Source organism: Vigna unguiculata, chromosome 4, assembly GCF_004118075.2.
Source record: "Vigna unguiculata cultivar IT97K-499-35 chromosome 4, ASM411807v1, whole genome shotgun sequence".
NCBI lineage: Eukaryota > Viridiplantae > Streptophyta > Magnoliopsida > Fabales > Fabaceae > Vigna > Vigna unguiculata.
The window spans coordinates 33,845,799-33,868,716 of NC_040282.1; the positions used below are offsets into that span (position 1 = coordinate 33,845,799).

General features: G+C 33.3%; 3 protein-coding genes across 3 annotated transcripts; 2 read left to right on the top strand and 1 right to left on the bottom strand.

Annotated features, from left to right (window-relative positions):
- The first annotated feature begins 856 nt into the window (after positions 1–856).
- LOC114182609 (abscisic acid 8'-hydroxylase 3-like) lies at positions 857–3,650 on the top strand. The gene is made up of 9 exons (XM_028069508.1): positions 857–1,401; positions 1,512–1,830; positions 1,930–2,082; positions 2,191–2,454; positions 2,533–2,619; positions 2,702–2,780; positions 2,878–2,984; positions 3,067–3,185; positions 3,313–3,650. Exons 1-9 carry the CDS (start codon positions 1,193–1,195, stop codon positions 3,401–3,403), a joined length of 1,428 nt encoding a protein of 475 aa, XP_027925309.1. The 5' UTR covers positions 857–1,192; the 3' UTR covers positions 3,404–3,650.
- Positions 3,651–6,993: 3,343 nt separating this feature from the next.
- Positions 6,994–7,335, bottom strand: LOC114180788. Its single transcript, XM_028067079.1, has one exon. The coding sequence runs from the start codon at positions 7,333–7,335 to the stop codon at positions 6,994–6,996; it is 342 nt and encodes a 113-aa protein (XP_027922880.1).
- Positions 7,336–15,012: 7,677 nt separating this feature from the next.
- Positions 15,013–18,302, top strand: LOC114181378 (receptor-like protein Cf-9 homolog). The gene is made up of 2 exons (XM_028067816.1): positions 15,013–16,411; positions 16,655–18,302. Exons 1-2 carry the CDS (start codon positions 15,046–15,048, stop codon positions 17,980–17,982), a joined length of 2,694 nt encoding a protein of 897 aa, XP_027923617.1. The 5' UTR covers positions 15,013–15,045; the 3' UTR covers positions 17,983–18,302.
- The last annotated feature ends 4,616 nt before the right edge of the window (positions 18,303–22,918 follow it).

The following is a 22,918-nucleotide window of genomic DNA, read 5'->3' on the forward strand; positions in this document are numbered from 1 at the left end:
AAACGATGAATTACTAGAAGAATAATCTTGTGAGACGATAAGAAACTTGCCAATGAAAGTGCAAAGAGAAAAACAAAAAGTAAACTGAAAACTTTTGTCTAAAAAAGAGAGAGAAGAGAAGCTTAGGACATGAGAATTTTATTTTTTTTTCAATTTGAAGGAAAAAGAGAGATAGTGATGTTATAAGGAAAAAGCGAGATATTTCATAGAATTCTGTAATTTCCTTTTTGAAATTTGCTTTTGGATGAAGGTATGGTTTGTGGTTTTGTTTTCTTAAATTTGTTTAATACCCATGTTTTCTTAAACTACGTCATTAGTCAATAAATATCTTCTCTTTTAGTCTTCATCTTGTTCTAGCTAAAAGTTTATCGAAAAATTATTTGAACTGAGCCAGAAATTCAAATCCAGTTGTTTTATTTCTGAGATTATTCATGGTTGTAGGAACAATTATAATCCAATATTTATATTAGTTGAAGGGACTCGTATGTTGTTACATTCTCTCTCCACACGATTCGGCGTCATGGTCTATGTTGTCTCATTTATCAAGGATTCTCTCCAAATGGTTACGTGCTCATGAGAGGACATAAAGGGTGCTGTTAGCTTTGCTTGAGAATATATAAAAAAAAAAAAACACTAAAATTGTTTTGACCAACGAATCCTAAAATTTGGAGCAGATAAGTATAGTCTTTTTTTTTCTTATTATTATAATACAACATGAAGATACCTATGCACTTCAAGCCAAAAAAATGAGTAGTCCAAGGACGGCAAATTGATAATATTGTTTGTTTTCAACGTAGAGAATGTCTAAATGGAGTGTTTGTGTCAACCTAGCAATCAATATCATAACACCTTCAGCAAGAGCAAAGAATTCCCTGAGATTCTACCAAAGAAAACTGTTGGATTCACCGCTTCAAAAATTGAGATACCAAAATAAAATTTAGGATTTACCATTTGAAAGTAACACATCGGCCTGCAGTTTAACTGATTCCAATATAGATATGAATACATACATACTCTTTGGTGTTTGTGTCATGTCAAAATCTATCACACACGTCCTAAGAAAAAAGGTGTTCAAAACAGAGAGAGATACAACTAATAACTGTAGCTTATAGTATAGATATACATGTATATATAGGAGCTTTTTCTTTGATTGTCCCCTACTACTGCAATTTGGTGGTGACTGTAAGTGAAAATGGAGGTGATCAATTTGCTGCTCTCACTGATCCTTTCAGTGTTAGTGTTATCAGTGTTGTTCTTGTTGTATCAAACTCGTTCTCCTAAGGCAATGGAAGGCATCCCTGGAAGCCTTGGTTGGCCAATTGTGGGAGAGAGCTTCTCATTCCTCTCTGACTTTTCAAGTCCCTCGGGAATCTTTAGCTTCATGAAGAAGAGGCAAAAGAGGTAACAATTTAGTAACATCAAAACATGGAACTGAGTTTAATTTTTCATTAGTATCAGCGAAGGAATTTTAAGGATGTTCTTTTTCATTGGTCACTTCTATTTTGTGACAGATATGGAATGGTTTTCAAGAGCTTTGTCTTGGGGAGGTTTACTATCTTCATGACAGGGAGGGAAGCAAGTAAGATATTGTTAACTGGCAAGGATGGTATTGTGAGTTTGAATCTGTTCTACACCGGCCAACAAGTTCTGGGCCCCACCAGCTTGTTGCAAACCACTGGGGAGGCACACAAAAGAATAAGAAGACTGATTGGTGAACCTTTATCAATTGATGGACTGAAGAAATATTTCCATTTTATCAACACTCAGGCAATGCAGACATTAGATCAATGGGAAGGAAGGAAAGTTCTGGTTCTTGAGGAGGCTTCTACAGTTGAGTTGCACTAACTTTTCAAACAAGGAAAATTTCATATTTGGTTATGTTATACATTCATATTCCATGCTAAGTGTTTGAAATTTTGAATATTGCAGTTTACTTTAAAAGTGATTGGGCATATGATCATGAGTTTAGAGCCTTCAGGGGAGGAGCAAGAAAAGTTTAGATCAAATTTTAAGATTATTTCTTCCTCATTTGCATCATTGCCTTTTAAACTTCCAGGAACAGCTTTTCATCGTGGCATCAAGGTAACAAAGTAGTTCAAGACTTTCCACAGAAATAAACTGGTGCTTTGATTCAATTACTATGATAACTTTACTATCCTTCACTCTGATTCATGCTATGAATGTGTGCAGGCTCGAGATAGGATGTATGAGATGTTGGATTCTACAATTTTGCGGAGGAGAAGTGGGCAAGACTTTCAACAGGATTTCTTAGGATCCTTAGTTATGAAACACAGCAAAGAAGATGGAGAAGAGGATGAGAATAAACTCACAGATAAACAATTGAAGGATAATATATTAACTCTGCTGGTTGCTGGCCATGATACCACAACTGCTGCTCTTACATGGCTCATTAAATTTCTTGCTGAGAATCCGATTGTTTTGGAACAATTGAGAGTGAGTTTTGAAGACCCTATACAGTCTTCTCCTTTCTGTGTTCACTGATTTTAAAATTTAACTTCCTGGATTTTGCAGGAGGAACATAGACAAATTGTGGCCAGAAGAAAAATTGGAACAGATCTTACATGGGCAGAGGCTAATAACATGCCCTACACAGCCAAAGTGAGTAACAATAATTTTAGCTTTTAGGTAACTAATATATCATCAAATTTTACAGGTCACCAATTTGTGATTCATATTTCAGGTCATCAGTGAAACTCTCCGAAGAGCCACAATACTACCTTGGTTTTCAAGAAAGGCATCCCAGGATTTTGAAATTGATGGTATGCCATTACAAAATGGTTATAAAGTGTTTTTCTGTGTGTTTATTCAAACTTTTGTTCTTTGAGTGAGAATGAAAGTTTATGTTAAATTTTGCAGGGTATAAAATTAAGAAAGGTTGGTCAATCAACCTAGATGTTGTTTCCATACACCATGACCCAGAAGTTTTCCCAGATCCTGAAAAGTTTGATCCCTCAAGATTCGATGTAAGTTTCTTCCTGACATGAGACATTGCTGATAATTTGTTCTTCTAAGGACCCCAAATTTGATATTTTCAATGAATTTCAGGAACCCTTGAGGCCTTTCAGTTTTCTTGGATTTGGTAGTGGACCACGTATGTGTCCTGGAATGAACCTTGCCAAGCTTGAAATTTGTGTCTTCATCCATCACCTTGTCAACAGATACAAGTAAGATTTTATCAGATTCTGAGTGATCAAGAGAAGAGAATCACATTGAACACAGAAAATGGACAATGCTGTATTTTCCAAAACAATAATTATTACATTTTGTTATGTAACACAATTTTTGTATCAGGTGGAGACCCCTGGAGAATGAAAATTCTGTCCAACCAACGCTTGTAAGGATGCCAAAGAACAAGTATCCTATTATAGTTGAGGCACTGTAACAAGTTTGCTGTAGCAACTACAAACAAGCAACAGAAGAAGAGACAGCAAAGAAAAATCTTGTGAAGGAACAGAATCGTTGTCTATTTGTTGTTACTTCACAGAGAGATCATGCTTTATGACTTCTGAGTAAAGAAACTCATCCTCAGAATAATTTGCATTTCGTTTTTAATATGTAAGCAAAGCTAGAAGGGAAAGTAACTACAAATAATTGGGATCATTTTCAAATTTACAAATTCATGTAGACTTTGTTTCTCTCCCTACTAATCATCATAAAACACATGCTAAGTGCCGTGTCCAATTTTTTTAGATAACGAAAAGTAATAAAATTATTAATTTTTAAATTATAAAAATTAAAATAAACATTTTTTATAATTTTATTATAGGTAATTATTTAAATCTAAAAGAATAGTTAAATTGAAAAAAATGGTGATATTCCATTTAATAGTCTAAACTATTAAACAAAACATTTCACAACTGATAAAATAAAAACAAAGAATATTAAGATGTACATTTTATATTATAGTCATCTTTATCCCATTTAATTGTTTAAACTATTAAACAAAACATTTCACAACTAATAAAATCAAAGCAGCGAATATTAAGATGTACATTTTATATTATAGTCATTTTTGAGATAATTTGAAATACTAATTTATACATGACAGGAAAAGATATCTAAAGCTTTTCAAAAAGATAATTATGCCACTACAAAAAATTGTGCTAATAAAGACGGTTTTAATATGGTAGTTCTAAAAAACTATCATAACTTTTTTTTATAATACGATAGTTTTGTAACTGTAATATTTTGTATTCAAAATATGACATTTCCAAACTCCATATAATATACGTATCATAAATATATTATTTTTTCTTTTGCTTTTCATTCTCTCATTCTTATTTTTCTCTTACTGACTTGAAAAGATACAAATCAATTTTTCTCTCTTTTGAATTTTAGGGTTCTGAGAATCCCATAGATATTGAGAGCATTGTGTATCCAAAGGCAAGGTTGAGTGTGTTGCCGTAGTCGTTCTCAACTCCTTCGCCTACCTCTGTGTGACGTAGAGCATTACTGATTGCCATCCCACCACCTCATCCTACACCTCGACTCCGATGTTGACACCGTCGACACCTCCCTCGTCGCTAACTTGGCCTCCAGCGCATCCACGTCCTCACCTCGCGTGTTGAGGAGATTGGCGCTCTTCCAGTCTCTCTACTACGAGATGTGTCGCTGCCCGACCTTGTTCTCAGCATCGTCGGAATCTCCAGGTTCGCTAGGTATTTGGCCATTCACAGCTTGGCCTTCAAAATAAGTGTGCTCTAATTTGATACTCAAACAAAACATATTTTTAATCTTTCTTTCATTGAGCGAATAACCTTTCTTCAATTGAAATTAAAATAGTAATCGATGTTCTTATGCTTTAATTTTGCGATCCACCTTTTAGCCTTTCCCTTCTTATCTTTATTCGATAAGATCAGTAAGCAAAGAGATATGATGATTTTTACATTGGTCCTCGTTTCTGAATCACCGTGACCGACAAATCTTACCAATTTCTGATCTCCAATAACAACTATAACTTTTATTTTAGTTGTATTGGTTTTTGTAATTGTTTTCATGCCTTTATTGTGTTCTGTTTTAAGTTAGTGACATTCTGCTTTATATGCAGTATACGCTATTCTGATTTATTATGCGAGTGGATATTTATTTGTAGATGAGAGCCAATTATTTGTTATTTTTTGAAGTGTTTTTATTGTTAATCACGTAGTTTGAACTGAAGTAAAACCTTTTTATATTAAAGTTTTTGTTTTGTATGTCTTATTCTCCTGTGATGATTTTAGAATAAAATTCACATGTAAGTAATTATGGGAAAATTAAGATATATGGCAGTACTCGTACCCGCCATATGCGCAAAATATGGCAGTCAAAACCGCCATTTTATACCCCAAATAATTGTCGTATTTAACAAATTTTTTTGTGGTGTGTACACCAGAAATTTAGATGCTAACAAAACAACCGCATCTTCATCTTTCTCTCCTTGAAACTGACCAGCTGCAGCTTTCACGTTTTCTCACACCAATCAAGTGATCATTACGAAGAAAAAAGCAAAACAAGACATACAAAACACAGATACAAGGATAAGCTAATGTAATAAAAGATTTAATCATTCAAGAATCCAATTAATTAAGTCATATAATTCAATCATCCTATTTCATAAATATACCTAAAGATATGACTCAATGTTGGGATTTTTAGGGTTTTTGAAAATATGAGAGATATGAGATATATGAGAGATATATGTGATATGTTATACAGAGGAACATGTTGTTGTATTTTATTGATATACCCTATATATAGAGCAAAATATAACACATATCAAGTATAAAATATTTAGAATATCTCACTCCTATTCTAAAATAATAACTAATTTATAAAACTGAAACATATATCTAAAACTGAAATATTTCCTAAAATCTAATTTAAATAAAAAAGATATTATGTAATATTCTCAATATTCCTCCTTGCTTAATATCTGTTTATTTAAATTTTATATCTTCAAATTTGATTCTCCATCTTTTGATGCTTGATTTTCTCCTCTTTTGATGCTTGTAATTTTTGTTTTTCTCTTTCTTTCATGGCATCACATCTTTCTGCAAATTGACACACTCCTACCAAAGTGGGTACCATCCAAGTAATTAAACTTTCTTCTTATATCAGCATCATCTTCTTTTTCTTTGTCTGGTGTAGATTTCATTGCAGTGGCATTGGACCTTTTGTGAATATTAGAATGTGAATCTCCATCTACTTTCTTCACTTGGACATCTACTTTCTTTCAAAGATATTTATCTTCTGATTTTGATCCTTCTTTCATACTCACTTTATTTGTAGCACATTCCTCCTTCATAAAATTCAGCGCAAATCTTTTGTCTTTCATGTGGACTTTGAATACCTCTATGTTGCTAGCATTTTTTTATCACACATATTTTATCTTCAAAGAAGACCTTATAACCTTTCTCTAACAATTGAGAAACACTTAACAAATTCTGGGTAATCTCAGGAACATATAAGATATCAAAAGTTAATTTGATACCTTAATGAGGTTTAATTGAAACTGGTCATGTACCTTTTACAGCAAGTTATTCTCCATTCCCAATTCTTACCTTAGAAATATTTGATTTATTGAGCTCCTTGAAAAGTTCTCTATAATGAGTCATGTGGTTTATGCAACCACTATCTATAATCCACTCTTTTGTAGATTCGTTGGTTGTGACACATGATGTTGTAAGAAGTAGTTCTTCCTCTGATTTATCCTCTTCTAATTTATTCTCCACAATCTGAACATCTTCTTGAGAATCTTTAGATTTGCATACCTTTTTTCACATGTCCCAATTGACCGCATTTGTGACATTTGACATCTGGCCTCCACCAACACCAGTTGGGCTGATGACCCTTTCTCTTGCAATGGGGACAAGATGGAAAAACCTGTGTGTTGTTGTATTTGCTCCTTCTATTTTTGTTGACTATGAGAGCATTCTCTTCAGTGTAGTTTAAATTACCTTCAACCGCCTCATGATCTTCTCTCATCAATCTTTGCTATTCTTGTGCTTGCAAGGCATGTATCACCTCTGTAAAGGTAATTGTAGACAAATCTTTTGTGTTTTCTAAGGAAGCAATAGATGCCTCATATCTTTCCGGCATCGTCACCAGAATTTTCTCAACGAGTCTGCAATCTGGAAACTCTTTTCCCAACAATTTTATCTTGTTGGCAATACCCAACAATTTGTTTGAGTATTCTTTAATCATCTTCGACTCTTTCATTCTTTGCAACTCGAACTCCCTTATCAAGTTCAAAACTTTCATGCCTCGAATCTTCTCGTTCCCTTCATATTCTGCTTTCAAGTATTTCCAAATTTCTTTGGGAGACTTTAGAGTCATGATCCTGGTCATAATCATTTGTGAAACACCTGTGAACAAGCATGATTTTGCCTTTGCCTTTCTCGTTTTCTTGTCTTTATGCGCTTTTATTTGAGCCACGGTGGGATTTTCAGACAAGGAAAATCATTTTCCTCCACGACTTCCAATAGATCTAACCCCTCTAGATATGTTTGCATCCTTACCGCCCATAGATCATAGCTTTCACCATCAAAGAGTGGAATAACGACATGTGACATATTTCCTTCCATTCTATCGGCAGTAAGAACAATGGCTCTGGATACCACTTGTTGGGATTTTTAGGGCTTTTGAAAATATGAGAGATATGAGATATATGAGAGATGTATGTGATATGTTATACGAAGGAACATATTGTTGTATTTTATTGATATACCCTATATATAGAGCAAAATATAACAAATATCAAGTATAAAATATTTAGAATATCTCACTCCTAATTTAAAATAATAAGTAATTTATAAAATTGAAACATATATCTAAAACTGAAATATTTCTTAGAAACTAATTTAAATAAAAAAGATATTAATTAATATTCTCAACACTTAATTATTCAGATACTTGCATTGATATTGGATCTTGATAAGTTGTGCACTCATAGTGGCATCCAATGTTTTGCAGAGCGATAGACAAAGAGTTATACTCTACTACACACAAGGTTAGTAACACTTTTGGTCAAGGTAAAACCCCTAGACTAGGTATTCAACCAACGACTCCTAAGTCTGTGAGCCCTTAATTTTGGGTTCGCTCAACGACAACCAATTCAATGAACCTCTAACTCTAGATTTGCTGAGTGAGCTATCCTTCAACCTAAGAGTTTGTATAATTCTGCAGAACATGATTTTGCATAATTATGCATTCCAAGTCAAGTTTAATCAGCTCAAGGACCTTCACAGTTATCAAACACATACCAAACTTAAATTAATCGCAACCAAGAGTGCCAACAACTATCAAATACTAGAATTTCTCCGTGTTCATTTATTTCACACACTTAAACAAAGAAATTAGAGGTAAAACAAAAATAAAACAACCAAAATACAAAACACTCTAAACTTGATGATAAAATAAGATAAAAGTTAGGAAATAGTTAATTTATTGAAAACAATAAACACACACAAATAGGTGAAAATAAACGTTATCAAGTGTCATAAAATATGTGTATAATACATTCAATGATACAACAACTATTGCAAGTCATACTCCACGAGATATGTACGAGGTTCTTTTAGTTTGTTACTAAATTTATTTTAAGTTTGTTTTGTTTTTATGAAATATTTTATTAAATGTTCTCAAAACATGTGAGATTATTAACCGTTATTTAAATTCTTTATTTTAGTTAGCTTACCTACAAGTCTTATTTAAAATAATTGTATGACAAAGTACATCTTATTGAAAGAGTATTAAACAAATTAAATGCATTTCCAAGTATGAAAATAGTAAAGTATTGTTATTCAATTTTACAAAAACAGAATAGTTATATTAAATTTTAATTATATCTCTATATACTTAAATTTCTATAAAAAAATGCATTTTATAACTTTTTAAAAAGCTCAAGGGGATGCACAAATACAATCGATAGTATGTTACAAGTTAATATAATTTATGTTATTTTTGTCAATGTTAAGAAGAAAAAAAAACAATAGTCACAAGATATTTATTATCCTAATAATGAATTTGCTCCACTCTGACTTTGTGATAAGTATATGAGATACCTTTAATTAAATATCAATGTAGATACTTATCATGCATTTAATGAGTTTATTTAGAGAAAAAGAAATCCATTTTAGCTTAAATATGTACACTACGTACACTAGTGCAGTTTTGGGATTTTAACTCGCGTTATATGCCTCGGTTATTATAAAACCGAAGCATAAAATGGTGCGGTGACATTTTTGTAGTTATTGTCAACTTTTCTACCCCGGTTCACCCCAAACCCGAAGCAGAATATGGTTTTTTTCTTCGGTTAATGAAAACTCGGTGCCAAAAGGCCTTATAGGCTTCAGTTTTATAGGCCCGAAGCAATAATGCCACAGGGAGAATGTAATTTGGCCTCGGGTGGCTATTGAACCGAGGCCATATGACAAATTAGGGATTTCAAAATAGCGATTGCACAGTTCTTTCTCTTCTATGTTGAATACCTTTGTTCGCGCCTCTCTCTTTTCCTCCATCCACGCTGCACCGTCCAGCCTGGTTCCACGATAGAGATCTGTGAGTGGTCTGTTGGAGATCAACGCGGCGGACTCCGTCACGGAGGATGGCGGTGTTGTCGCGACCCTTGGACGAGAGGCAGCAGAGTTGGCTCCTGGGTCCCGGTGAAAAGAAGAAGAAGAAGAAGAAGAAGTGGTGTCTTGGAGGGGGAACGCAACAGTGAACTGGTTCACCACAAACCAACAACCCACGCACCTTCAGAAAAAAAAACAACCACAACGCAGATCAAACCCTAAATCGCGAGTTCAACACTTCGTCATTCCACCTCGCAAGCTATCATCGCGATTTTTCTTTCCTCTCTGTTTTGATTTCGGGAGTTTGGAAATTATTAGGTTTGTGCAGGCGAAGGTGATGATGCTTGTTGGTGACCGTGTGGGATGAGTTGTTGGTGGAGAAAAAAAAAAGAGTGAAATGAAGCGATTATGATGGGTTAAGGATGAATGTTGTTGTATGCAGGTTGTAGATAATAGAACAAGGAAGAAGATGTGGGTGTACGTGGTTATGTGTTCTTCGTTTCCCTCTGTTCCCTTCGTTATGTGGGTGTACGTAGTATACTAAAAAAATTCATATTTCCTGCCAATTTTGTTTTGAAATTTTTTTTTAGGAAATACTTATAAATTTTGTTATGAAAAAAAGATTTGTAGGAAATTGCTACCAATTTTTTTGCAAAATATTTTGTATAAAACACTTTTTGCAACAAATTTTGTAAGAAATACTTGCGAATTTTATAATTTTGTAGGAAATAATTACTCACGAAGGAATTACCTACCAATTAAAATTCTTAGAAAAATAACACGAAAAAGCCTTTTCTTGCAAATTTTTTTAACAAATTTGCAAGAAAATTCTCATGTAATATGAGAATTTGTAGTAGTGGTAGAATATAGCACGAAGAAATCAAATTGGTGAATTTTTTTTAATATATTATATTGTTTTGCATTGAAAATAGAAGAAAATATCATGAGATTGAGCAACATTTATTAGCGTTAAGCCATGAAAGAAGGAAATATAAGACAATTCACTTCCTAGCTTATCCTAATAAATGGAGTTAAGCCATACGAGAAAACCTTCACCACAAAGAAAGCTAAAGCACCAAAATGTGAAGCTAAGTTGTCAAGGAAACCCCTTCAAGAGGGAAAACTCATGTATCAAGCACCATGCAATGGGGTTGAGCTAACAGAAGATCTAACCCATGAAAAAACCTCTATGATTGAGCGTAGAAAATATGGTTGAGAGCCGCCCAAACTGTTCTATAAAAACAAGGCTCTACCTTTGATCTAGGCATCCATTTTCTTTGCAGCTTTAGGCCGTTTCTCTTTGTAAATACTTGAAAATATTGAAAGAGCTAAAGAGAGGCATGGGAGAAGATCAAAGAGTGGGTGATTTCTTCTTGTGGGAGGTTGGATTCTCTGTATTGATTCTTCTTTAATGCTTAATTGTGTTTTGTTTTAATAGTTTGTGGTTTTATTCAATCTTTTTTTTTTCTATCCCACTTGTTTGGATTGAGTTAGAAGACTAATCCTAAATCGTGGTTCAATCAAATCATCACATTTTAGTTAGAGGCTTCCACATGATTTTGAGGGAGTGCGAGGTGAAAAAGTATTTCACACTGAAATAAAGATTCATTTAACTAGGAGTGTAGGAATCACACTGAATTTGAAGTCCTCGGCTTTTAGGTTACAGATATGGGTATAGATTTACACTAAAAGAGTACTTCCAAGATTTTGAAACAGAACATATGTACCGTAAGAAAGAATGGTATCAATACAGCTGAAGAAAGGAAATGAAATCCAACCTCAACACGCAATTTAACTATTGTTTTCACAAAATTATGATCTTATTCAAGTGTTCAATTAAACTCTCTTTATAAAAATACTATTCCATTGAATCTAGGGATAAATAGTGGATAATTTTAATAAATTCTTGTTGATACGACACTTAATTGATATTATAACAAACCAATACACTTACCAGAATTGATTACTATAATTTATAGTGTCTTTCAACACTAACACAAAAAAGTCTTTTAACATCTAATATTTTCGACCTTTGACGTCTGCCCAAACACCGACGTCGTACTGGGTGACGTTAAAATAACGTCGGAAAACAAAACAGACGTCACTTAACGTCGGGGTAATAGGGGTCCGACGTTATCCAACGTCGGGGCCAAAAGTAGCAGACGTCAATTTTCGCGCTAAATGGAACCAAAAAACAGAGCAATTTGATTTCTGTTGGGCTCTGACAGACGTTAAATAACGTCGGCCACAGTAAGCTCAGACGTTAAATAAAGTCTGTCAGAGCACCACCAGACGTCAATCTGCTCTATTTTTTTTTTAATTTGATTGTTTTCACAACATTCCCACACCTGAAAATCAGCAAATTCCCAGAACAGTTTCATAATAATTTCAGCACAATTATGGAGTTACAGTTATATCTAATAACACTTAAGTTTCAACATATATTCTAAACTAATATACACAATTCCCATTAATCTTCTTGCTTGTTACACTAAACATTACAAATAAAATAAACACATATCAAAGTCATAAGTTGACATACAAAAATTAATAACTTTAAACTAAATGAGTTCTAACCTTTGAATATAATACTTTAAGTTGTTGGCCTCTAGGCTTACTCACAATTCTAATGAAATTTTGGAAACATAAAACATATGTTAGTTTTTATAACTAAGTAGATAAATAGGTTATTGAAAAAAATTAATACTTACTCTTGTAACATATTTTTCAAAGCAGATGGAATCTTCCTATGGCATAAATAAAACCATACAATCGTGCATTGTCTTGGAATGATGACACATAGTTGCCAATGATACCTACCGTCAATCACAAGTACTTAGCAGAAATAATTAATAATACTTCATAAAATATTACTAGAAAAAGAAACATATGCATCAATGTATGGCGCAAAGTAGATCTCTCTATTTGACTCAACCATCCATGTTTACAAATAAAGTTTGATGTGGTCATGTGAGTTTCCCGAAGGTTGAATGGTTTGAGGTTCAATGAATCCATATACGGCAGATCGACCTTGGTCCACAATGAATCTATAATAAATCTACATACATAAAATAAAAATTAATGCAACAATAATATTAAAAAATCAAATACAATTAGTCCAATTTTACAAATAACAATAAATATAATTTTATTTCGTAATTTTACAAATATTATTATAAAAATTCAATTAAAAAAAGAAATAGGCCAAAAAAACTAAAAAAAAATAGTCTAAGATAAAAATTATAATTGCAAATAAAAAAATACAAGCAATTACATACATACAATGAAAAAGAGATAACAAGCAAACTAATCTCAAAACGATGCAAATGGGGATGAAAACGCATAATATTCGGTTGAAAACGCCTAAAATCAATCCACAATCAAATATCAACTAGTTTGGTGGTGAAAAATGTTCGAAACTCACCAAGAGGAGGTCGAAATAATGGTCACCGACGGGAAGGATCGCGAAACACTACAAATGAGGATGAAAACGGAAAATATTCGGTTCAAAACGCCTAAAATCAATCCATAATCAAATCCCAACAAGTTTGGTGGTGAAAAACGTTCAAAATTACCTGGAGGAGCTCGAAATGGTGGTTGCCGACGAAGAAGCTTCGCGAAAATTTGGTGGCGCGACGAAACAATTAGGGTTTATGCGTTTCGCGTATAGAAAACCCAAAAATTGACGTCAGGGCTGCGCGGTCAGACGTTACTTAACGTCGGTGCAGAGGGGGTCAGACGTTAAATTAAGTCGGGGCAGAGTGGGTCAGACGTTAAATTAAGTCGGGGGCAGAGAGCTCAGACGTTAATTTTTACATAACGTCGGGGTACTGTGGGTCAGACGTTAAATTACGTCTGTGTTGGAATGGGCAGACGTTAAAAAAGTCAAATAATTTACAAAAATGCCACCGGTCATTTTTAACGTGGGACTTTTTCTAGACAGACGTTATATGGGTGACGTTATAGGGCTTTTTTGTGTTAGTGCAAGATTAAAAAGAAAAGAAAAAAAGCAATTTTCAATATTTCTATGTTTTGTTCGTAACAATCAATATGAACAAAGGTCAATCACTTTCACATGTCAACTATATGCCATTGTTTCTAGAATAAAAAGCAAGGAAATAATTGAAAATATTGGATGAATATGGAAACATAACCCATAAGCTAAAAATATGATGTACAAAAAATTGTTTGAAAAATATTTGAAAATAAGAAGATCTAACACTTGATAATAATACATGGTTTATCTGTTATTCTATTTATAATATGCTTATTTATTTGTTGCGTATCTCTTTCTAAAATCTAAATCCACTCTTTATTGAATGAAATGCACCTTCATATGAACTTTATAAATTTTTACAAGATATACATAATTTCTGAGTTATACAATGATAAGTTCAAGCAAAATATTTTAAATTACAACTAATTATAATAGTCTATATACATTATTTTGTATATCATTTTTAATTATTTATTTATTTATTTAAAAAAATTATATTATTTATTGGGAATAAATATTGAATTATTTATTATAACTAATATATAATGATTTTCACACTAAATTATTTATTTGATTAATCTATTCTAAAAATATTTAAGGATAAATCAAACTAATATATATATATATATAAGTTTAAAGAAAAATCCATTCTTATTGTGTGAAAGTGTTATAGACTAGACGGAAAGGAAAGTCTCAAAAGACAAGATCAAATTCCGCGTTAGCCACACTAATCAAACATAAAAAATAAAAAAAACAAAGAAAAACAAAAAAAAGTAACGATAGAGGAGCAAAATTCTTCACCGTTATGACCAAAAACGTTTTGTTAGGTTGACCTCCAATACAAATTTATCCACTAAACCAGTAATCCCACTATGGTGACTAATTTACTTCAAACTCCTTTTTAATCTTATATTAATATAATTAAAGTATATTTGTATTTAAAGATTTGTTACATTAAACATAAGAAATCTCTATACTTGAGAAGGATTAAACAAAATAATAAAATCTTAATGGTTCAATTATAATACAGAATATAACATTATTGTTTTAACATCTAGAAATGATGATATTAGGTATATATTTGTTGTTTATAAGAGTTAATCCACCGAATGAGTTTCAAGTCAAAAGTGGAATGGAAGCACTTAAAGTTTTCATGTAGTGGGTTGTTGAAGTCTTGAAGGTGGAAGCAGTGTCAGAGATTTACTTTTGCCACAAGTTCCATATATGCATCTTTTTCCCTAACCCTTTCATTACACTAAACACTTTACACCGAGTTAGAATGGAGTCTTGTATGAAATGGTTGCTTATCTTTCTAATCTCTCATTTTTCACTATGTGTTGTGGGTCCACAACACAATCAAAGCCTAACTTTGCGGATATCTTGTTTCGTATTTGGGTATAAATGTTGATGATCCCCCGTACAAGTGTTCAACACAATCAATCAAAGCATAGACTTGAAAGAGAGTTACAAGTAATTATGGAGTTATGGATGAGATTGTTTCTTCTGTTTTTACATTTTAATTTTTCATCTTCTCATTCCTTATGCCACCCTTATGACAACTTTCTCTTGCAGCAGTTCAATAACTCTCTTACTGTTACTTACGGTAATGAATGTTATGATCCAAAGAGAGCAACATGGAAAAATGAGTCAGATTGTTGCTCTTGGGTTGGAGTCACCTGCCACCCCATCTCCGGCCATGTGATTGGCCTTGACCTTTCCTGCAGCGGGCTTTATGGCAAAATCCATCCAAACAGTACTCTTTTCCATCTTTCCCATCTCCATTCACTTAACCTTGCTTTCAACGATTTCGATGAATCTCATTTTTCATTTCACTTTGGTGCCTTTGCCAGCCTCACCTACCTAAACTTATCTAGATCTTACTTCCAAGGTCAAATTCCTTCACAAATCTCACACCTTTCCAAATTAGCCTCCCTCGATCTTTCAGATAATCCTTATTTAAGGTGGAAAGAAGACAGTTGGAAGAGACTACTCCAAAATGCAACACATCTAACGGAACTTGTTTTGGATTATACAGACATGTCTTCAATTTCGATTAAGATTCTCAATTTGTCTTCCTCTTTAGTCACTCTCAGTCTTCACAATACTCAGCTAACAAAAAACTTGACAGGTGGTATCTTTTGTTTACCAAATCTTCAATACCTGTATCTTTCATATAATTTCTACCATCAAACCCAGCTTCCAAATATTTGTAGCACTACTTCTCTTAATATCTTAGATCTTTCATTTTCCCACTTCCAAGGCTCAATCCCGCCATCCTTCTCTAACCTCTCACATCTTACTTCACTAGACCTCTCATTTAACTCTTTGGACGATTCAATCCCATCCTCTCTCCTAACTCTTCCATGTCTCTCTTTTCTCAATCTCTGTGGTAATAGTCTTAGTGGTGAAATCCCAAATGTCTTTCCACAGGCAAACCAATTTAAAGAATTGCATTTCAATGGTAACAACTTAGGAGGTGAGCTGCCATCAACACTTTCAAATCTTCAACATCTCACTCTCTTGGATCTTTCAGGAAATAAATTCAGTGGTCAGATCCCAGACGTGTTTGTCGGGCTAACCAAATTGAGTTCTCTCGATCTGTCAAATAACAATTTTGAAGGAAAAATCCCATCTTCGTTGCCCGACAAAATATCAGGATTTTCAAGTCTAGTTAGCTTATCATTTGATAACAACTTGCTGAATGGGTCAATTCCTTCATGGTGTTTATCTTTGCCATCTTTGAAGTATTTAAGTATGTCAGAAAATAAGTTCACAGGGCTTATCGGTGCAAACTTATCATATTCTTTGGAGACTTTACAGTTGTCCTACAACAAGTTACAAGGTAATATTCCAGAAACAATTTTCAACCTTGTAAATCTTACTGAATTAGATCTATCATCCAATAACTTAAGTGGATATGTTCACTTTCCACTTTTCTCTAAGCTTCCAAATTTGGGATATCTTTACCTTTCCCATAATGATCAATTATCCCTAAATTTTGAATCCAATGTCAACTATACTTTATCCTGGTTAATCACATTGGACTTGTCTTCTGTGAGTTTAATTGAATTTCCGAATTTAGCAGGAAAAGTACCAGCCTTACTATATCTCTATCTATCCAATAACAAAATTGATGGAAGAGTTCCCCATTGGTTACCCAAGATTACCTCATTATATTTATTGGACCTCTCTCACAACCAATTGGAACAATCACTGGACCAATTTTCATGGAACCAACAACTCCAATATCTTGATTTTAGTTTTAACAAAATCTCTGGTGTCATCTCTTCCTCAATTTGCAATGCAAGTTCAATTCAGTATATTAACTTGTCTCACAACATGTTGACGGGCACCATTCCACAATGCCTTGCTAACTCATCATCATACCTTGAAGTTTTGGATCTACAACAGAACAAACTTCATGGCACTTTGCCAAGTAGATTTTCAAAGAATTGTGGGCTCAATATTCTGAATCTCAATGACAACCAATTAAAAGGTTCTTTGCCAGAATCTTTATGCAATTGCATTTGTCTGGAGGCTTTAGATCTTGCCAACAATGAACTAGAGGATACCTTTCCCCATTGGCTTACCGGTCTGCGAGATTTGAGATTATTGGTTTTGCGAGGCAATAACTTTCATGGCCCCATTGAAAATTTAAAGACCAAACATGGATTTGTGAGTTTAGTTATACTTGATATCTCTTCCAACAACTTCAGCGGCCCAATACCAAAGGTCTACATAAGAAAGTTTGAAGCCATGAAGAATGTTGTTCATGATGACGCTAGGGAATACATTGGAAATTATCCACCTATAGGAATAAAAACTGACTATTTGAATATAACAACAAAATCCATTGTTGTGACAATGGACAATATTTGGACTGACTTCGTGATCATTGATTTATCAAAAAACATATTTGATGGAGAGATTCCAGATGTGATCGGAAAGCTTCGTGCTCTTAGAGCGCTAAACCTTTCTCATAACATACTTAAAGGTCCTATTCCCCAATCCCTGGCAAATTTGACAAACTTAGAATCATTGGATCTGTCCTCAAATATGCTTACTGGTATGATTCCTACAGAACTAACCAATTTGAACTTTCTGGAAGTTCTGAATCTTTCCAATAATCACATTGTGGGAGCAATACCTGAAGGAAAACAATTCAATACATTTTCCAATGATTCCTATGAGGGAAACTCAGGGTTATGTGGGTTCCCATTGACAAAAAAATGCAGCAAGGAGCCTGAAGAACATTCTCCAACTTCATTGCCCTTCAAGAGAGAAGATGGATTTGGATTTGGATGGAAAGCGGTGGCTCTGGGATATGGATGTGGAATGGTATTTGGAATGGGAATGGGATGTTGTGTGTTTTTAATAGGAAAGCCGCAATGGCTTGTGAGAATGGTTGCATGACTTGGGGTTTTCTAGTTGTACATCTTGTTCAAATTCCAAAGCCTTCATGGAAAACAAAATAAGAGCAACAACCTTGTAACTTTGCACTGCATCGGAGATTTGGTTCAAAGTTTAGTTGTAATATGAATGTGTTGTATGTCCATTATGAATATTTGATTCCAAGTTTAGTTGTAATTCATAAACTCTTCTCTGTTGGCTAAGCAACCTTCTGTTCTACTCGGCTTTTAGTTTCTGTTTCTTCTTTCTCCTTTCTTCTCTTTCATTTTGCAGCCACGTTCTTTAGCCATGGGTTCTAAAACTCTGTGAGTAATATGAGTGTTTGTATCTAATTATTTTGTTGATAGAAGGGTGTGATGATGCATTTCATTTTGTAACACCCCAGATGGATATTACTAGATAAAATTGATTTTTCATAAAATATACTTTAAGAAAATCAGTCATTTCAATAAATTCCCAAGCGCGGGAAATTTCAAACTTGTCTCGCTATAATCCATTCGTATTGTCTCATCTTTATTACAAGTTCATAATGGATAAAACATCATAATGTCTATTACAAAAGGTAGGAAAGCATAGCATAAAGTAAATCCCCCATCGGTAGCCCCACTCAGTTGCTAAGCATCAGCATGATCACCTGAATTCACATCTGCTCCCACGTAACAAGTCACGTGATCATCGCCAAACACAAACACACAAACAAGCAAGGGTGAGCTGAGAAAGAAAATTATACAAATAATAAGATAATAAGAATTGACCCTCACCCAATCTAACTTAGTCATTTTTTTTTAGTTTATCGACCTTTTTATAACATTATACCCCGATCTCATAACCTATATGAGAAAGATCCATGCACAACCTTGGTCCTTAGGGATTATCATGCTCCCACGAACCTACCCGCTCGTGGTCCAACTCTACGGACCTCCCCGCCCGTAGTCCAACTCTACGAACCTGCCCGCTCGTAGTCCAACATGCGTGAACACCTACTATGAACCTCCCCGCTCATAGTAGCCTCAAGTGTGAGCACGGAACATACGAACCTCCCCGCTCGTATCCCCACACAAGAGTACAACAGATACGGACCTCCCCGCCCGCATCAATCACGCATCTCAAATCTCCGTTACGAACCTCCCCGCTCGTAACTAATCCAGCATATCCCTGACCAAGCTATCAAACCTATCCATGCAAATCCATCTGCAATGGATCCATGCCCATGCACTATTGCCTGGCGGTGCCTGTAGACCGCCTAGCGGTCCAACCCACACCACTAGACACTACTCTAGTAGCATAAATTGACTGGTTGTACTAGATTCTGGCATACCCCAATCATCATGTGCAACCATAAAACACCCAACAGAAAATACAAGCACTTCCATTAAATTCCTATCGCACCTCACAGATCATATTCATAACATGAATAAACACTTATACATTCATAAATTTAAACCCATTACATCACTTGAAATTTGTGGTTAATAATATACACTGCACATATAAGTTAAAACAAAACAACCAATCATGGTTTTCTTACCATTATATTAATATCTATAATATAAATGTTAATTAAAGCGGACCATGAATTCAAACTTGAATTCCCGTAACTCATCACATAAAACAATATATGCTATTGTTTATTAGGCATTTCAAAGGTTATAAACAACACACATATCAAGATACCACATTAACACTTAATGCATATTAACCACCACCGGGACCCGCGGCTAAAATAAAAGGAAGAATTTATATACATGGCCACTCAAAGAACACATACGCACTGCAACTTCCATGATAAAATTCCAAGACCCCACTTTGGTATACTGAAGTGAACCATTGAAACAAAATCCTGCCTCCATTTTTCTAATATACTATTGTAATACTAATACTACAAAAACAGTTTAACAATTCACAACCCCAACATTTTATTTCCCACCCAATCCTTATTTACTTAATGTTAAAAGTATATAAAAAATCAAAGCTACAACTAACCCATAAAAGGATTTCATCCACGTCAGTAAAACTTTATTCACAATAATCCATTTTTCCTCTTTTTTTTCTAAAATACTAACATAATATAACTAATTGGATATCCATATAATTTATCAAGCCCCAATTTACATCATCACCCCTGTATACGTCAACCACCTATAAGCACATTTATTTTATTATATAAAATTCAACTACCAATGCATGAATCATAGTAAAAACAAAGACTAAATCTATGAAAACCCTTTTTAGCCAAACTTTAACTCATAATAAATAAAAAATACTAAAAAGATATTTCCAGCGTAATGCTTTTGCCACTTTATAAGAATTCAACCCATGCTTTTTAACATCCATGAACTTTATATAATAATAATGAACCAATATGGCACAATACTACCTTAGACTTGTGAGTTAAAAATAATAATAATATCTTATAGAATATTCATATTATATACTATACGTTCATTGATACCAACATCACAAATCAATACTAATTCACCAGGCAACATATACATGAAATCAAATATTTCCATATCCCCCAATGCCAATTATGCATAAAGTGAGGAAAGACCAAACCAATTTTCAAAACTATCAAGTTTTTCTATATTTATACATATTCTTATGATTTCCATCCATTACTACTGCAATCTCTTTCTAATTCCAGATTATAATACAATAATTAAAAAAAGAAATTGTACCTACTGATGCAAAATTAAACTCAAAGATCTTCGATAATTATTTTATCATGATCATACCTAACCATGATTATCTTTATAATTTCAATCAAAATTCCAACTGGCTAAAAAATGCAGCATAAACAAAATATATGTTATTTATGCTTAACAGTCCCACCAATTTTCTTTTATTATGAGCAATATGTAATTGGAAAGGAAACCCAAAACTCAATAGCACAAATTGGAACCCGTCTCAACAAAATTCCCCACCCAACTAAGTAATTACCCAAACAGCACATCAAATCCATCATGAAATACAAGATCTTGAACCTCAATTTCAAGACACCACGAACATTGATTTTTCACAATTCTTCTCCATCCAATTATTTTTCAATGCCAACGAACAAAAATCAAACAAAATCATAATATAAGATTAGCTCCCCTTACCTGGTGTTTTAGCTTCAACAATTCCAAATGAATTCTTCCTTGTTTCCCAAAGCTCCCCTCCTTGCCTCCACTCTAATTCCCTCTCTGGATTGCAATTTCTCAGAACTCCCTAGCCACACAATATGACTCTTTGTTTTCTCACTCACTCCTCCCCCTCTCACCAATTCAGCCCAAAATAAATAAAAAAATTATAAAAACGAAAATTAATTTAAATTTAAAGTTTGATAGCCATTACTACACCTAAACTGCTACCTTTTTGATTTCTAGAGCCGAGATTCAAACCCATATCCTTCCTACCCATCAAACACATGCACACCAACAAACTATCACATGATTCCTGTTAATTCACACATTCGTATGAACCTAATTCATGCTTTCACGTTCACGATATAATTGCGAAATAAAACATAATTAAATAAATCTACTAATGACATACTCAGGACTTGAACCCAAGTCCCCTCAACATAATCAAGTGCTCTAAACCACTTAGGTTAACATTGTTTCTTATCTAGGATTTATCAAAGAACTCTCTTATTGTAGTCTCAACCCCTCATTTCTTATACTCTATTAATTATTAATTTTTATGAATTTCTTGGATCTCACACATTTCCCTTGAGCTAACAAATTGTTTTACTTAGCATATAATGTTGTATTGGTTATATTAATAGTTGTTGTATTGGTAATATATTAATAGTTGTTGTACTCCTAAAAATAATTGTATATTGACTCAAAAAATAGTAAAATTGTACCTGTGTATTTTAAAAGAAAATGCTATGTATTGGTCATTGTCAGAATTTTATTTCTATTAAATGGATTTAGTTCTGTCATATTATTTTACTCATTATTATTCGATGCATATTTTCTTCATAAAAGTGTTTAAGAACTTAATAGTAATCTCATTAACCTAGCAAGTTACACTACAAATTGATATGGTTAAAAGTGAATGTTCTGAATGTTATAGCAGCTTTAACTAATAATATATATATACCAACATAAAACATTAACTATGCTTTTATCCAAAACCCCACCATTAACAATTTTGATATATTACTAGTCTTTTTACGTTCCAAAATAGTTTCGAGTTTGATTTTAACATTCTGATTTCATTCCAAAATAGTTTCTAGTTTGATTGAATATATTTGTTTTTTTACATCCCAAATCGTTTTCTTTTCTTTATGCCTGTGAAATAATGGGGAAATTTTTTATTATATTAATAAAATATAAGGTAAAGATTTTAGATTCCATCTTTAAGAATTCTAAATGGTGGAGTTATGGGAATAATGACTGGAGTAGAAAAATGGTAATTAGTTTTACATATTGATTGAAGAGATAGAAACTTAGATTTGATAGTTGAAAAATCAAGGCATTCAAGTATTTATGTCATCTTTGTAGTGAGTGACTTCCAAGTCAATGTAAATGGTCCCATTGGCACTTTAAATCAAATAACACTCTTTCCTAAGAAATTTTCTCTACCCACAATGACATTGATTGTCATATACTACCAAATAAACAATTTAAAATAAGTTTAAGTTTAAAGAAAAAATCCATTCTTATTGTGTGAAAGTGTTAAGACTAGTCGGAAAGGAAAGTTTCAAAAGACACGATCAAACTCCGCGTTAGCCACACTGATGAAACATAAAAAAAGTAAAGATAGAAAGTAAAATTCTTCACCGTTATGACCAAAAATCTTTTGTTAGGTTGACCTCCGACCATTGACGAACCTTCTCAACGATGGGGTCATGGCCCACAAACTTTGTTTAAATTTTTAGAAATATTATAAAATTTTTAAATTATATAAACATATATTAAAAATATTAAAATTAAATTAGGTCAATTTT

What these genes read in the sequence shown, in the direction of transcription:
- LOC114180788 (XM_028067079.1), bottom strand. Translation starts at nt 7,335, where the DNA reads ATGACTCTAAAGTCTCCCAAAGAAATTTGGAAATACTTGAAAGCAGAA.
- LOC114181378 (XM_028067816.1), top strand. Translation starts at nt 15,046, where the DNA reads ATGGAGTTATGGATGAGATTGTTTCTTCTGTTTTTACATTTTAATTTT. An exon ending in GTCCTACAACAAGTTACAAG is followed by an intron (nt 16,412 to 16,654) that starts GTAATATTCCAG and finishes CGAATTTAGCAG; the next exon opens with GAAAAGTACCAGCCTTACTA.
- LOC114182609 (XM_028069508.1), top strand. Translation starts at nt 1,193, where the DNA reads ATGGAGGTGATCAATTTGCTGCTCTCACTGATCCTTTCAGTGTTAGTG. An exon ending in ATGAAGAAGAGGCAAAAGAG is followed by an intron (nt 1,402 to 1,511) that starts GTAACAATTTAG and finishes ATTTTGTGACAG; the next exon opens with ATATGGAATGGTTTTCAAGA. An exon ending in TTCTTGAGGAGGCTTCTACA is followed by an intron (nt 1,831 to 1,929) that starts GTTGAGTTGCAC and finishes TGAATATTGCAG; the next exon opens with TTTACTTTAAAAGTGATTGG.